We start from the raw sequence: 17575 nt of genomic DNA, 5'->3' as shown, positions 1-17575 counted from the left end.
CCTCCTCCGCTAATCCTCTGTCAACCGCCTGTCTACTTCCTGTCTCTCTATTTGCCTGTTCTGGATTTTTCATATCAGTAGTGTCATGTAATATGTGACCTTTTGTGTCTTTCTCTTTTGTAATATTTCATTTAGTTTAATGTCTCAAAGTTCATGTTGTAGCATGAATCAGCCCTTCTTTCCTCTTTATGGCTGAGTGATAAATATGCCAGTGTGTGGATATCCTACATTTATTTATCCATTTATCAGGCATTTTGGTTGCTTCTACTTTTTGGCAGTTAGGAATAACGCTGCTATAAACATTCACATACAAGTTTTGGGTTGACATGTTTTCAGTTCTCCTGGGTATATACCTAGGAAAGGAATTGCTTGGTTACATGGTAACCCTGTTCAGCTATCTGAGGAAGCATTGAGCTGTTTTACAGTGCAGCTGCACCATCTGACATTCTCACGGATAATGTACAAAGATTACAATTTCTCTACATTTTTGCTTATTATCTTTTTGATTATAGTCATTCTAGTTGATGTGAAAAATCTCATGGTGGTTTTGATTTGCATTTCCCTTGTGACTAATGACGTTAAACATCTTTTCATGTACTAATTGGCTCTTTGTGTATCTTTTTGAAGAAATGTCTATTCAAATTCTTTGCCCATTATTTAACTGGGTTGTCTTTTTATTGTTACAAGAGTTCTCTGTTCCGGGTACTAGACCCTTATGAGTTACATGATTTGCAGACATTTTCTCCCGTTCTATGGGCTGTGTCTTTGCTTTCTTGAGAGTACCCTTTTAATCACAAAACAATGAACACTAATTCTAATTTACCTGTCTTTTCTTTGGTTTCTTATGATTTATTTAGGGGGAGTTGGTGATGGCCAGGGAGGCCTGGTGTGCTGTGATTCATGGGGTCGCAAAGAGTCGGACACGACTGAGCGACTGAACTGAACTGAATGAAGAAACTATTGCTTAGTCTAAGGTCATGAAGATTTGCGCTTGTGTTTCATTCTAAACATTTTATAAAATTTTTAGCTCTTGCATTTAGGTCTTTGACCTATTTTGAATTAATGGTGTGAGAGTCCAGCTCTATTCATTATATGTGGGTGTCTGGTGGTTGTTAGCACTGTTCGTAGAAGACTGTTCATTCCCCTGGGCTTTCCAGGTGGCTCAGTGGTAAAGAATCTGCCTGCCAATGCAGGAGACGTGGGTTCACTCCCTGGGAAGATCCCCTGGAGAAGGAAATGGCAACTCCTCCAGTATTCTTGCCTGGGAAACCCCCTGAACAGAAGAGCCTGGTGAGCTACACGAAGAGTTGGACATGACTCTTTGTGTAGAGCTGGACACGACTGAGCAGCTGAGCACACATGCACCTTCACTCCCCCGATGAATTGTCTTGGCACTCTTGTCCAAAATCATTTAACAGGAAGAGTGGGCTTATTTCTGTACTGCCAGGTATATTCTAATTAATCTATGCCTGCTCTTATGTCAGTACCTCATAGTCCTGGTTGTCATAGCTTTTATCTTTTGTTTTTTGGCCGCACAGCATGCAGGGTTTTAGTTCCCCAACAGGGTTTCCCTGGTAGCTCAAACGATAAAGAATTCACCTGCCATGCGGGAAACCTGGGTTTGTTTTGATCCCTGGGTTGGGAAGATCCCCTGGAAGAGGTCTTGGCAACCCACTGCAGTATTCTTGCCTGGAGAATCCCCATGGACAGAGGAGCCTGGCAGGCTACTGTCTGTGGGGTCGCAAAGAGTCGGACACAACTGAGTGACTAAACACACACATATAAAACGAGGGATCAAATCCTTGCCCCCTTCAGGGGATGCGTGGAGTCTTAACCACGGGGCCACTAGGGAAGTCACTGGTGGTTGAGCTTTGAAGTAAGCTTTGAAATCTGAAAGTGTGAGTCCTTCTAAATTTGTTCATAGCTATTGAGGGTTGCTTATGTCCATATGAATTTTAGAATTAGTTGGCCAGTTTTTGTGAAAAAGGCTATTGGAATTTTGGTAGGGGTTGCACTGAATCTGTAAATCAATTTAGGGAGTATTGCCATCTTAACCATATTAAATCCTCCAATATGTGAACATAGTTTTTCCATTTATTTAGGTGTCTTTAAAATTTCTTGTAAGAATGTTTTGTCATTTTTAGTATTTGAGTGTTGTCTTTTGTTAAATATAGTCCTGAGTATTTTTTTTTCCTTTTGACGCTATTGTAAATGAAATATTCTTAGTTTCAGTCTGAATTATTCAGTGCTATTGATGAAACTATCATTGATGTTTGTTTATTGATCATTTGCTTCTAGATTGCCAAATCTTTTCTTTCTTTCTTTAATATTTATATATTTATTTGGCTGCCTGGGATCTTCCATCTTTAGTTGTGGCATGTGGGATCTTTCAGTTCAGTTCAGTTGCTCAGTCGTGTCCGACTCTTTGCGACCCCATGAAGTGCAGCACGCCAAGCCTCCCTGTCCATCACCTACTCCTGGAGTTTACCCAAACTCATGTCCATTGAGTTGGTGATGCCATCCAGTCATCTCATCCTGTGTCGTCCCCTTCTCCTCCTGCCTTCAATCTTTCCTAACATCAGGGTCTTTTCAAATGAGTCAGTTCTTCGCATCAGGTGGCCAAAATATTGGAGTTTCAGCTTCACCATCAGTCCTTCCAGTGAACATCCAGGACTGATTTCCTTTAGGATGGACTGGTTGGATCTCCTTGCAGTCCAAGAGACTTTCAGGAATCTTCTCCAACACCACAGTTCAAAAGCATCAATTCGTCAGTGCTCAGGTTTCTTTATAGTCCAACTCTCACATCCATACATGACTACTGGAAAAACCATAGCCTTCACTAGACAGACCTTTGTTGACAAAGTAATGTCTCTGCTTTTTAATATGTGGGATCTTTAGTTATAGGCATATGATGACGCTCCCAGTTGCAGCATGTGGGATCCAGTTCCCTGACTAGGGATTGAATCCAAGTCCCCTGCATTGGAAGTATGGAGTCCTGGCCACTGGGCTACCCGGGAAGTCCCTGCCAAACCTTTTCTTTGTCTTCATTCAGATAGTTCCCTGAAAGCTCAACTGTCATAAAAATCCTTCTAATTTTATTCAACTTGCCTTTTCTTTTTTTCCCTCTTACCAGGCAGGCTTGAGTTGCATCAATACTGAGCTATTTTCAGTCAAATAATATGCCTTCAAACATTTTAGTACTTCTTAAATGTGTCTCTAGACAAAATTTTAACCACCTGCTTTTCTGTATGTTCTGTACCAGCTCACATCATCATTGTTGGCGGATAGTTCATTAAAATGGGGACTTGAGGATGTTGAATAACCTGTGGAAAACTCTCCTTCTACCTGCCCGCACCACACCCCCCATCCTAACTAGCATGTAGAAATTATAATTTTGATTAGTTCTGAAAAATACCCAGTTCAGGCAAACAAAGTGAAAGTCACTCAGGCGTGTCCAACTCTTTGCGGCCCTGTGACTATACAGTCCGTGGAATTCTCTAGGCCAGAATACTGGAGAAGGTAGCCTTTCCCTTCTCCAGGGGATCTTCCAACCCAGGAATTGAACCGGGATCTCCTGCATTGCAGGTGGATTCTTTACCAACTGAGCTACCAGGGAAGCCCTTTCAGGAAAAGAACTGAGAATCAGTAAAGACTTTTCCTTGCCTAGGTTCTCACCCTCTTTGTTCAGATACCTAAATTGTCTGTTGCCTCTTCTGGCCCAGTTACATGTCACATGCCCAGTCTCTCTAAAGTTTTGCTTGAGTCCATGACTGTAACCTGCTGTGGAGATTGGTCTGTATCCCGTACCTGGATGCTCTCTTTCTTCACTACTCAGCTAGTTTGATTTCTTTTCTGACACCTGCTTCCTGGACATTGTTTTTGCTAGCCTTACCTAGCCCCTTTGAGGCTGTGTGTGTAGTGCTAACTTGCTGAGCTCTGCGGCCGTGGGTTCTTTCTCATCCTGCAGTCTAAAGCTTTGAAATTTGTAGGACCCTTGCTGGGTTGATCTCAGTTAAGTACAGTGATACTTATTTCATAAATAAATAAATTTGTGTTTATTGTTTGTTAAAGCTTCACACAGTCCCTTGGGGTGGTTTCTTCCTGTGCTCTGTCTCCAGTTTATGGCCCTAGTGCCTTAGTGCTGAATAAACTGCCCTGAAGTGTTGCCACCTGGTGTCAGTCTCTTCTGTTGCTGTCCTGTTTATGTGGGACTTCTACTTTAATAACTTTATAAGGTAGCAAATTTGATATTCCGTCAAACTTGGAAAATGGTTTTAAAAAATTATAAATGTATTACCATGGACATGGTTTTTGATGATAGTCATATTTGATCTTTTAAATTTTTCATTGTCAAAATGTCAGTTTTTGCCATTATGGTTTGTTTAGTGTTTTGAATGTTAATGGGATGGGAGTCATTCTTGTTCAGAAGCTAATATAAATTTATACAAAAATGTAAATGAAATTTAACTAGTAAACTTGAGAAAATGAGTTTTAGATGCTGTTTTGGTGACTTCTGTGTTGCTTAGATTGAACTTTAGAAATTTTATTCTTTTCACTCAATATCAAGAGATTGTACGAGAAAATAAGATTTGCTGTTGTTACCATTATCTGTAGAGTGTGCTGCTATTTTGGCCCTATAGGGTGTACATTAGAATTCAGTCAGCTGTGTTTTATGGAACAACAATGTATCAAGTCCTAATTAGGTAGCGAGTATAACTTCGTATGTGGTATTTGCTGGTGCCGATGGCGCCAGTGCGGTGATGACGTCATTGATCTCCACTGGTGCAGTGTTGTTGCACTTGCAAGTAAATGGCTCTTTTAGTGTTGCACTTCTATTTGAGTAGTTAATTATAAGGAACATTCAAAGAATTTTGAATCACGTTATTCAGTTTTTGAACTCAGTGGATCGTTTTTCTAAATCAGTTTTTAATTTTTGCAAGTTCATTTTCAATTCAGAGTTTTAAACGTTTGAGGTTAGAAAACATTTGATACTTAGTCTAGTTATTGCCCTCATACCATTTAAAAGAACGACAGCTAGAGGGTCACATATGATATAATTTCTTGCGGTCCTGGATCCTTATGTAAGGAATTTGTAAGAAAAGGTTATGAGGAGCAGAAAGGTGTTGCTGTTGGTGCATATTTTGCCAGTCAGTGTCCAAAACTTAAAGCCTCTGGGGCCTCACCTTGGGCTTTACTTCCTGTGAGAGAAGCCAGCCACCCCCTCCTTGACTCTTGAGTTCTCAGTAGGTACACAGTCTCTCCTGTTCCCGTAGATACACAGTCTGGTCTGGTCCCATAGATACACAGTCTGTCCTGTTCCCATAGATACACAGTCTGGTCTGGTCCAGGGAAGGCTGCGGAGCATCTGAATCTCTGCAGGTATGGATCCCAACAAACTGGAAGATTCTTAAAGAGGTGGGAATACCAGACAATCTGACCTGCCTCCTGCGAGACCGGTATGCAGGTCAAGAAACAGCAGTTAGAACCAGGCGTGAAATAACGGAGTGGTTCCAAACTGCAGCATGTCAGGCTGCATCACCATCTCCCAGAGTTTGCTCAAACTCATGTCACCATCCATAGTGATTATGGAGCCCAAGAAAATAAAGTCTGTCACTGTTTCCATTGTTTCCACATCTATTTGCTATGAAGTGATGGGACTGGATGCCGTGATCTTCATTTTTCGAATGTTGAGTTTTAAGCCAACTTTCACTCTCCTCCTTCACTTTCTCAAGAGGTGCTTCAGTTCCTCTTCGCTTTCTGCCATAAGGATGGTGTCATCTGTATATCTGAGGTTATTGATATTTCTCCCAGTAATCTTGATCCAGCTTGTGCTTCATTCATCCCTGCATTTCTCATGATGTAATCTGCATATAAGTTAAATAAGCAGGGTGACAATATATAGCCTTGACGTATTCCTTTCCAATTTGGAACCAGTCCATCCATTGTTCCATGTCCAGTTCTAACTGTTGATTCTTGACCTGCGTACAGGTTTTGTAGGAGACAGGTAAGGTGGTCTGGTATTCCTGTCTCTTTAGGAATTTTCCAGTTTATTGTGATCCACACAGTCAAAGACTTTAGCATAATCAGTGAAGAGAAGTAGATGTTTTTCCTGGGATTCTCTTGCTTTTTCTGTGATCCAACGGATGTCTATATTCCTAACACTAGACATCAGAAGTGAAAAAAAAATTGTAAAGAAATTCATATTTATTTATGGGTATAATAATACATGCATTGATGATGAAGCAGCAGCAATATGATTCCTTATAGTAGCCTCCTGTGACTGGGATTGCTTCACAGGAACCTAGCCTATACTTAGGGCAAGTACACTATTGGAAACATTGTTGCATTAAAAAAAAATCACTTACCTGTTATAATATGCTTATGAATAGTTTTTCCAAATACAGGAGAGAGACCTAAGTGTTAGTCACTCAGTCGTATCTGACTGTTTGTAGCCACAAGGCTCCTCTGTCCATAGGCAAGAATATTGGAGTGGGTAGCCATTCCCTTCTCCAGGGAATCTTCTCAACCCAGGGATCGAACTTGGTTCTCCTGCACTGCAGGCAGATTCTTTACAATCTGAGCCACCAGGGAAGCCCCAGTGTAGCATAATGAATGGTAATGTAATTCTTTGAAAGGAATGTTGTAAAACGCTAAGAAAACTAACATAGTATTAATTTTTATTAAATATCCCTCACCTTATGCCTGTGTAAGGTTAGACTAGTATCTGCATGTTTTATGAATTGATGACTGTTTTTATTAATTTTCTTGATATTTGTTTTTTCTTTATTTTTTAAAATTAATTGTTTATTTTCGGCTAGTTCTTTGTTCCTGTGCGAGGGCTTTCTCTAGTTGCAGCAAGTGGGGACCACTCTGTAGTTGCGGTGCAAGGGCTTCCCATTGCGGTGGCTTCTCTTATGGAGCACAGGTTCTTGGGCATGTGGGCTTCCTGGTTGCAGAGCGTGGGCTTTGTAGTTGTGACACTGGGGCTTAGTTACCCTATGGCATATGAGATTTTCTTGGAGCAAGTGAACCTGTGTCTCCTGCATTGGCAGGCGGATTCTTTACCACTGAGCCACCAGGGAAGTCCTTTCTTGATATTTCTAAGGTACCGGGTTCATCTGTAAATATTTTCAGTTGTTGCAAACCTCCAGAAAATTTCCAGTATACTGTATTTAAGTCTAGATAAAAGTGGACCCGTTAAGTTCAAGCTCACATTGTTCAGAGGTGAACTTGGTTCAGTGATGCAAGTTTGACCTTGCTGTTTTCAGAGTTGATAGTTTACCATGTAGTTCTGGGTTGAATGTCATGTCTCCTGTTGGATGGCGCTGCTCTGTATCTTAGCGTACGGTATTGCTGTTCATCTGTGATTCCAGTGCAGATTCTGGTTTCTTTGGTGTGCTTATACTTTGTTCCTGTAAATGGTGGTAGTCTTCTCATGCCATTACTTAAAAAAAAAAGTTAAGTTTGCTGGTAATTCAGTCAGGACACTCATTCTTACTGGACATTTAGTAAGGGGAAATTTTCTTGAATCATTTCTTTGATAAGTCTTTCCTTATCCCCCTTCTCCCCTCCCTGCACCACTCCCCCTCCACACACACACGCAAAAGACATGAGAGTCTGTTTTCTCAATTGTTTCTTTCTGGAACTTTTATTAGTTGGATGTTGGACCATGTGAATTCTTGTTTAATTTTTTAATCTTTTGGTTTTCAGTTGTCTTAATTTTGGGGAGATTTCATTAGTGTTGTCTTCTAATTCTGTTAGTTTTTTGTGTGTTAATCAAATTTGAAATGTGTTACACTATTTGTTTCCTGATTATACTATTTTTAAATGGAGTATTCTGGGATTCATTTATTGTGTTATAGACAGACTTTTGACGCTTTTCTCCTGCTTTTTTGATCTCACCCCACTTTTCCCTTCTCGCAATACTTGGCATCTTCAAGGACTGAGTCAGTACATGCCTTGTGCCACACTTCTCCACAGCAAACCTTTCTGTACACACATAGATTGTCACTTCCTCCTCTTGACTGTGTGTAGTGTTTTTTAAATTTTTTTAACGTCTCCTTTCCATCTTCTAAAACTGTTATTGTTGAAAATCTTCCATTGTTGCTTCATTTTTTATTGTCATTGAAATGTTAGTATATTTTCATTGCTATTTTGGTGTGATTTCTTGGTGGAGGAAAGATACATAAGATATATGCATTGTTTCATCTGCCATCTTAAAATTGGAATTCTTCCTTTGAGGCCTAGGTAACTAAATGTTATGGTTGTAATTCATATTACAACTTAAATGTGTAAGTTTGAAATCAATTAGTTTGAACAAAGTATTGAATTAAAGCCTGATTCAGTCTATCTTAATAACCAAAATAGATAATACAGTTTGAAATAATGCCTTTTTTGAATTTTATTTGTGTAGAAGAAATTGAGGAAGAATCTGAAACAACAGTTGAGGCTGACTTGACCGATAAACAGAAACATCAGTTGAAACATAGGGAACTCTTTTTGTCGCGCCAATACGAATCTCTGCCCGCCACACATATCAGGTAAGAACTTTTTAGATGTTGGTTTGATGTTCTGAGTAATACTATGACAATTGAAAGAAACAAAACTAAAACAACCTTTTGGAAGCATTTTCCAAACTCAACAATCTTGCTCAAATCAGTTCACTAAGGGCTTCATTATGTAGTCTTATCTTGAAAATTTATAGTTTATATTAGCATTTTAAAGCTCTGCACGTGTTATGCAGTCAAGTAACCATGTTGGCTTTGTTTTAATCTGGACTTTTCCAATCGTTCAAGTTATCTATTAGCGTATTGCAGAGCAGTGTCCAGCAGACACTGTTTTGGGAAGTGCTGGTCTTCTCCAGATTCCTAGGAAAAAATATAGTTATTAGGGTCCAAGAACTAGAACCTAAGATCTGGTTCCCAGACAAGTGTCTCTTGACCTTGGAGGATACAGGACCTTTTATTTATTTATTTTGGAGGGCCTCTGGAACGAAAACTTCCTATTCTTTACTGCTCACTCACTTGAATCTGCTCTGTGCATTGATGGAATGAAAAGTGAAATTCAGTCCCTGGTTTGTAGTTTGGGGAGAATGGTGGTGGTCTTTTTCATCTGCTGGTGGTAAGATTTAGGCATAGATTAAGGTCTTTGTAAGTGCTGTCTGCAGTAGGTGCATCTTAGAGGTGTAACAGAATGTTTGAACTCAGAAAACAGGCAGTTACTGACTCTCGGTGTCAGGAAGGCTTCAGAAGGAGTTGGCATTTACTCAGTCTTTGAGAGATGGGGGGGCATCTGGTAAAAGGAAACAGGTGAGCATGGTTGTGGGCAGGGAGCAGCTTGTCTAGGGCGGTGGGTGTCGGGGGATGCAGTGTTTTTGTCCCCTTGTATTAAAGAAGTTCCTTCAACTTTTGTTCACAATCTTTATTCTTTTATTCACCCTTCACTAGTTATGCTTATCTTTAAAGCTGTTTATATACAGAAATAAAATGTAATAACTGTTTATTAAAAAAAATTGTCCCTTCCTCTTTAGTCCTGAATGTCTATATTGTATCTATGTCTGTCTTCTTCGGGCTCAAACATGTTTGGAGACTTCCTGAAACTCTGGTTTGGTCTTCATAACACTCTGCAATTCCCCTGACCTTTGTGTATCTTGTACTTCTCTTTTCAGAAATGGGCACAGACAGAGATCGTCTAAGACAGAAAATGTATGACAAAGATATTAGAACCCCTTTTTTCCAAATCTTTTCAGAGATAGCTTGATCCTCCTCAATAGTTAACATCATATATAATTGCTTTTCTTTTTTTTTTTTTTTTTTAGTTTTTTTAGGGAGCACTGTGCTTAGATTGGTGAGAGTTAGTATTACTATGTTCTGTGTGACTTAGGGTCCTTTGTTAGAAAAGATAATCAGGCCAGATAATGTGGGAACAGTCATTTAAGCTAAAAATAGGGGTATTTCAAAAAATAGGAAAGTAAGTTACTTTTTGCTGAAAGAGATGAAACATGAATACATATTTTATAATTTTCTTAAAGATACAGGTAACTAATAAATGCTGAAGAGCCATATGCATTTATCATTTAATTGGAAGAAGCTAGAATATAAAGATTCATTTTAAGCTCAAAAAGTTATGTGGCCAGTCATAAGACTCTTGCCAGAATGAGAATCTGACAAATGGTTTTAAAAATGTATCCAAAACACGCAAGTATATTTTTAATTTACCCTCCTGATAGCTTGGAATCTGTTTATAAGAAATGTTGGTTTCCTTTAACAGATTGCTTGGAATGGAAAAACTATGAAGTATTTTTCATCTTTCACAAGGACTGAGACAGTATATTGCAATGGAATTATCAAGATGTCCCTTTGTTGAACATGGAAATTACATAGACTACATGATCCTTCAGTCATGTTGAACACATTTTCCGAATATATTCTCAGTTAGGGAGCTCACTAACTGCTTGATTAAAAAAAGACAAGGTCCCCAGCTTGTAAACTTAAGGAATTTACCCTGTGCCATACTTTTGAATTATGGGAAAGAGATATAGACATTTGAGGCATTTGTTTTCAGATATTTTTTGTTCTCAGAGTTGAGGGGTTGTAGTGTTTTCTCACCTTTGGCTCTCATTTTCAAACAGCAGAATGAAATTAGGGGCATTCTCTGGCCAAAGCATGGCACTGTGCTAACCAGCCCTCATGTTGATGTAGAGCAAGGGCACTTTGGAGTGAACTTGACATTTTGCTAATGTTGAAGTCATGCCCTATCTGTTGTGCTGTAACAGGAGAAAATTACTGAAGTCCCATTGTTCTTTGGCAGCAAAGAGGGGTAATTTGATGAATACTGGCTTTTTATTCTCAGAGGCATTGTCGAGTGCCCAGAATCTGCTTGGTGCTGTATGGAACAGAGGAGAAAACCTGACTGAGGCATTCCTAAGGTCTTTGTAGTTTTTGTGATCTATAATATTAGCCAGCTGCTACAAACTTCCAAAGCGGCAGGAAGAGACAGCTTTTCAGGACTTCCTTTTTATTTTATTGAAAGAGAATGAATAGGACCAGGACAGTTCTGGGGAGAGTTAGCGATTCACCTTTTGTTTGTGAGATAGGTGGGGTTTGAACATGAGAATTCCTTTGGAACATTATTTGGGGAGTGAAGGCAAGAGATAGCATGCTTCCTGGATAGTGCCTTAGGTCACTAATAATAGATTGTATGCTGCATGGGTTATATAAAGCACTGTAAAATTTATTTTTATGCTAGCTAGACCCATCACAGTGTGTGTGTGTAAAACACGGTGTTCAGTTATATACAGTCCATGTTTATTGAACTTGGCTTTTAAAAATTGTAATATTTATTGAGCCATTATGATCAGTGTTATTCCATTTGCTTTACGTGTATTTTATTTGATCTTCACGTTGAGTTTGTAACGTGCATATCAGAGACAGAAAGCAAGCTACGTTTTGGTAGCTTGTTGGGTAGAGAGGCTCTTTAATTTCCTATTTCTTTTTTCAAATGATGTTTTTGTTTACTCAAGTTGAATGGTCAGAACTGAATTAAAAACTGAGTTAAGCATAAACTATACTATTGTAGTGTTAGAGATATAAATAGTGACTGGGAACTAGCGACTTGATTTAGTGCCTAAGTTTGTGGATGTGCCTTGCATTTGGTCCAGTGTCACTTTTTCCTTACCTTGAAAGCACAAAGCTTGTTTTTTTAAAAGCTAATTACAGCATTGTATATGTAGTGATTAATACCACTTCTCTGCCTCTAGTGTAGCCAGTTAGTCATATTTAATTAGTGACAATCCTTTCCTGCTTGCCAACCTTGGGATCTGGATCACAGCCTTTGAAGTCATGCTTCATTGTGTCTTAAAAGGATTTTGTTAGGTACCTGTTGATTATTGGCTCCAATGCGTCCTGTCATAAGGGCTTTTGGACTGGATGGTTTCTCCAGGTCTTGTTATGAGCAGTGAGTAGTGATAGAGCAACCATTATATCTGTGTTGTTAGACCTAGCCCTCGCTCAGAGCATGACTGGTGAGGATCCTGCGTTCCTCATTGCTTAACCTTGGCAAAATCCAGAGAAATTCTTACAGAACCTAAATTTAGTGTCAGCAATGACACCCCACTCCAGTACTCTTGCCTGGAAAATCCCATGGACGGAGGAGCCTGGTGGGCTGCAGTCCATGGGGTCGGGAAGAGTCAGACACAACTGAGTGACTTCACTTTCACTTTTCACTTTCATGCATTGGAGAAGGAAATGGCAACCCACTCCAGTGTTCTTGCCTGGAGAATCCCAGGGACGGGGGAGCCTGGTGGGCTGCCATTTATGGGGTCGCACAGAGTCGGACACGACTGAAGTGACGTAGCAGCAGCAGTAGGTTTTCAGGGCTTCCCCGGTGGTCAGTTGTTAAAGAATCTGCCTGCAATGAGGGAGACCTGGGTTTGATCACTGGGTTGGGAAGATCCCCTGGAGGAGGGCCTGGTAACCCACTCCAGAATTCTTGCCTGGAGAGCAGCCTGGGGGCTGAGGTCCATGGGGTCCCGAAGAGTCAGACACAGACACGACTTAGTGACTAAGCACAGGACAGCACAGTAGGTCTTAAAGGTACGGGTGCACGTGGTGCTGAAGCTGTCTCTTAATGACAGGGTGCTTCAGAGAAAACCTTGCATTCTTCTTCCTCTTAAACAGTTTTTAGCTTGGGATTCCAGAATGCGATTATGGTTACACCATCCCCACCATCACTGCCCCATAGAAGACTGGCTACAGCTACAGTTTATAATGAACTTTTCTTGGTTCAAGCAATGCTATGTTGCTTCTGCATTCTCACCTCCAAAATAAGGAGCTTTCTTAATTTGATTTAAAAAGTATGTTTCAGTTCAGTTCAGTTCAGTTCAGTCGCTTGGTCATGTCCAGATCTTCCCGGACCAGGGGTCTAACCTGTGTCTCTTGCCTGCTCAGGCCGATTCTTACCCACTGTCAGTCAGTCAGTTCAGTCGCTCAGTCGTATCTGACTCTTTGCGACCCCATGAATCGCAGCACGCCAGGCCTCCCTGTCCATCACCAACCCCCAGAGTTCACTCAGACTCACACCCATCGAGTCAGTGATGCCATCCAGCCATCTCATCCTCTGTCGTCCCCTTCTCCTCCTGTCCCCAATCCCTCCCAGCATCAGAGTCTTTTCCAATGAGTCAACTCTTCGCATCAGGTGTCCAAAGTACTGGAGTTTCAGCTTCAGCATCATTCCCTCCAAAGAAATCCCAGGGCTGATCTCCTTTAGAATGGACTGGTTGGATCTCCTTGCCGTCCAAGGGACTCTCAAGAGTCTTCTCCAACACCACAGTTCAAAAGCATCAATTCTTCAGCGCTCAGCTTTCTTCACAGTCCAACTCCTTTAGCAGGTGTTAAAAATCTTGGGTTTTATGCGTAATTTGTCTAGGTGCTCCACGTCAGACATCATCTTGGGGTGTAAGATTCTAGAAACTCATTATCTCTTTTCTTTCTCCTGCTTGATGTGGAACACAGTACCCAACAGTCAGTCAGACTTTGAAGTTTTCATAGTTTTCATTTAAGTTTATTTTTGTCTTTAAGGAAATAAAAGTCATCAATAGAACAATCTTCTCTCAAGTACTCCTAACCTTCAATGAAGTTTTAGGTTGTGTGCCTTTCTCTGTTCGTGAAAATTAAAGATTGATGTATGGAATCCCAGGTTGCTCAGGACTCTGAGGGAAGGTGAGATATTCAGAGTCAACATCGAGCTTTTACATGGAGGGCTAGGCTGAGCATAGGAAGTCTATACTGTATACATATTATTTGTCACCAAACAAAATGAATTTACAAGCCATATATCGCAAGCATGAGAAAGGGGGAAATGGAAGAATTTCTAGCCAATAAGAGGTATTTGGGGGGTGGAATACTGAAGTTCTTGTCTTAACACCCAGTGATCATGAGGGTAGGGAGACAGATAACTCGTAGATATTCAAGTGTTAGTATAGTCAGAGAAATAAAATTGTAATGTGTGAATATCCTTTGATCGAGCAATTCCACTTTTTGATTTTATCTAACAGAGGCTCTTAGGAAAGGGTGTAGAAATATATATACTGATACATTCATTGAAGAATTACTTTGTGTATTGAATTTTAAAGATATTTATTGCAAATAAATGAGATTTTCATTCCTAAGTATGAGTCTGCATCATAAATATAAATAGGAACTTGGTATTTGATAGATTTCAGGATTATTTTACTATCAGAAAATGCAGGCAACTTTCATATTTATGCTTTTCTATATTTCTACCTTTTTTGAAGTGAGAACATTTTAGGCATATAATGGGAGAAGTATTACTTTAAAATTTGTATATTAGATAGGGAAAATGCCAGTTTTCTGTTCCTTTTCACTCCATGCGTTGCCTGACACCCTGGCTGCTTTTAATGAAAACAGAATAGGCAGGAATCTACTAAAACTAAACTCTTCTTTATCCCCCCTTCCCCAGTAGTAGTAAAGTGGTAACATTAGCTACTGTTATATTAGCTACATTGGATAGCTGACCTATTTCTAATTTAGGGGTACATTTTCCAAATATTTTTTTGCAAAATGCTGTTTCCTTCGAGAATTATTCTGTCAATTCATATTCCCATCACAGTACATTATGAATATGCCCATTTTAATGTTTTTTGAAAAATACTTCATATTAAAATTGCATATTACTACATATTAAAATTATAAAATAAACTTTTATTGTTTATTTTATGATAATGGAAGAATTATGATTTACTGTTGAAATGAGGGGGGAAAAAAAAACCATGAAAAAAGATGCAGACACAAACCCCTGTTATCTCCCCACCCAGCAGCACTAACATTTTGGTGTATCTCCAGTGTGGTTTTCTTTTCTTAACCTTGTGTGCGTTCTTTGGGTTTGGACTGTGCATTGTTGGGAGTTTCTGGGTGTGGGAAGCTCTCTGGGTATGCACACTCCCCAAGTGCAGCTTCCTCCCTTGTTAAGCGGTGTTTATTCTTCAGTGCTGCTATTGTCATCTTTGCTCTTTCTAGGTTGGTTTGTTTTTAAATCTGTGAGAAATATGGTTGGAAAATGAATGATGGAACAGTAGGAGGAGAGGGGGAGGACACTTAAATAAAGGCTGGAAAACTTCCATTCTTGAGACAGTAACAGACATGCCTGATAGGTTTGATATATCTGAAGTAGCAGAATGAGAGTAACAATACTTTGGGCAACTCCCTGGCTGTCCAGTGGTTAGGACTTGGTGCTTTCACTGCTATAAGTGTGTCCTGGACCCCCCTCCCCCCCCCGCAAAAAAAAAGAATACTTTGTCATTCAGAAAGACTGGTGCTCATTTAGAAACCAATCCAAGTGTTACTGTCTTGGACTAGGCTAAGATTTCTCAGGATCATGAAGATATTCTGTTTTCTTGAAGTTTTACTGTTCCACCTTTTATATTTAGGTCTGTTTTATCTATATGGTGTGAATAGAGGTCAGGTAAAAGCTAAGTTTAAAAAGATACGATTTACAATATCGTCAAGCAATGTCAGACACCTAGGAATAAATTATAAGGATGTCTTAAAAGAAGAAGAAAAGGAAAAGATGTATAAAAACTCCACATAGAGACTATGGAGTATTGCTAAAGGAATTAAAGACTTAGTAAAGTAAACGTGTAACAATATGTCTGTTTTCCCAAGCTGATCTAAAGATTCAGTGTAATTCCAAATAAAAACTTAGCAGGGTCCTGTGTGTGTGTATGTGTAAATTAAGAAGCTGAGTCCAAAATCTGTGGTAACGGAAAGGACCAAGAATGTTTCAGAGCATGGTTCGTATTCTTCTGGGTGTCTCCCCATACAGATTCAGGAGGGGCCTTGTGAGATCAAAACTATCTTCATATCAACAGTAAGATGTTACTTACCTTTTCCCTGTATTGATTTTGCCAAAACAAAACCATGTGCAAAAGCAGTGGTGGGTCAACTGCTGGCACCAAGCCAGCTGTAATCAAGTCATTGTCACCAACCTGTAGTTATCACTGTATTGTATGTATTTGCAATAAAAAGTAAAGGGAAAAAGAGGCAAGTTACACTTAAGAATGTCCTTTGCCAAACAGTACAGTTTTTTAATTTTAATAAATCTCAAATGCCTTTTTAAAGAAAAATTGAAGAAACATTCACACAGCATATTAAATATTGTACGGTATACAGGGTATATTTCCTTGGCATTCAGGGTACTGATAATGTGCAACCCATCGCCTCTCCCTATTTCAAGAGATAACACATCTTCATTTTACGATGTATCTAAGTCAAATCACTGTGCTCTACCCCTTAAACGTGTATAGCGCTGTAGGTCAGTTATACCTCCATAAAACTGAAAGGAACAAAAAGAGGTCACACATCTTTTTAGTGTTCCATGTACTGAAACGAGAAGTCTGCATGAATCACTTTTGTTGTATACGCAAGCATGATGATTACCTTGAGAAGAAAACTCATGGTCTTGTTTGAAATATGAGCTGAACTATTAAATAGCCACCTTTGTCATGGAACACCATGTTTCCCTGAAAAAGCCACTGAGAGATGAACTATGTTTTTCTTTTAAGACATGACCATTTGGTGGATGTTTTTTGGAAATGAAGTAAACTAGTCACTCATGTGAAAACATAGTTGTCTGTTAAGCCAGACATTGAAGAGATTTGTACAACTGTAAAATAATGCCACTGTTCTGATTAATTTTGGAGGAGAAAATATAGTAGTTATTAATAGCAAATATTTGCTAGTGTGTAATATTTATTTTTATTTTAAATTAGTTGATGTTAAATTTAAAATTTTAATATCTATCTAAGGTAAATATTGATAGATATAACCCACAAAGACAGGCGTTCTTTGAGGTCTCAATAATTTTTAGAAACGTGAAGAGATCTTGAGATCTAAAAGTCTGAGAATCATGATAAAGTCAGTCTTTAAGAATAAAAATGTTAGAGGCTTATATCATTTGATATTAAGACACTTGTATAGCTACAGTCGGAGAAGGCAATGGCGACCCACTCCAATACTCTTGCCTGGAAAATCCCATGGATGGAGGAGCCTGGTGGGCTGCAGTCTATGGGGTGGCGAGGAGTCGACACGACTGAGCGACTTCACTTTCATGCATTGGAGAAGGAAATGGCAACTGACTCCAGTGTTCTTGCCTGGAGAATCCCAGGGACGGGGGAGCCTGGTGGGCTGCCGTCTATGGGGTCGCACAGAGTCGGACACGACTGAAGCGACTTAGCAGCACCAGCAGCACAGCTATAGTAATCAGTGTAGGACAGTATCGGTAAGTGGATTGTGAAATAAACCAGTGGGGTAGAATAGAAAAGCCAGGACTGACTTGCATACATAGCACAAGTTGATAATTTCACGAAAGCTCCATTGCAATGCGGGCTTCCCTGGTGGCTCAGGGGTGAAGAATCCACCTGCAATGCAGGAGACCCAGGTTCCATCCCTGAGTTGGGAAGATCCTTTGGAGAAGGAAATGGCTACCCAATCCAGTATTCTTTACTGGAGAATTCCGTGGACAGAGGAACCTGGCAGGCTATAGTCAGCCCAGGGGATTG

At 39.7% G+C, this 17575-nt stretch overlaps 1 protein-coding gene across 10 annotated transcripts in view; it reads left to right on the top strand.

Moving 5' to 3' along the window:
• The window catches only part of MTA3 (metastasis associated 1 family member 3), a 218123-nt gene that overhangs the window by 93543 nt on the left and 107005 nt on the right, over positions 1-17575 (top strand). For all 10 annotated transcript variants that reach the window (XR_001038666.5, XM_012172822.5, XM_042246245.2 and 7 more), the window contains exon 4: positions 8414-8540. Coding sequence is in view for 9 of the 10 variants with exons in the window: in XM_012172822.5 (XP_012028212.1) it covers positions 8414-8540 (127 nt within the window). In the remaining variant the exon portion in view is untranslated. The remainder of the gene's footprint in view (positions 1-8413; positions 8541-17575) is intronic.

The sequence above is a fragment of the Ovis aries genome, chromosome 3, assembly GCF_016772045.2.
Source record: "Ovis aries strain OAR_USU_Benz2616 breed Rambouillet chromosome 3, ARS-UI_Ramb_v3.0, whole genome shotgun sequence".
NCBI classification, from domain to species: Eukaryota; Metazoa; Chordata; class Mammalia; order Artiodactyla; family Bovidae; genus Ovis; species Ovis aries.
This window is presented reverse-complemented; position numbering and strand designations above follow the sequence as displayed.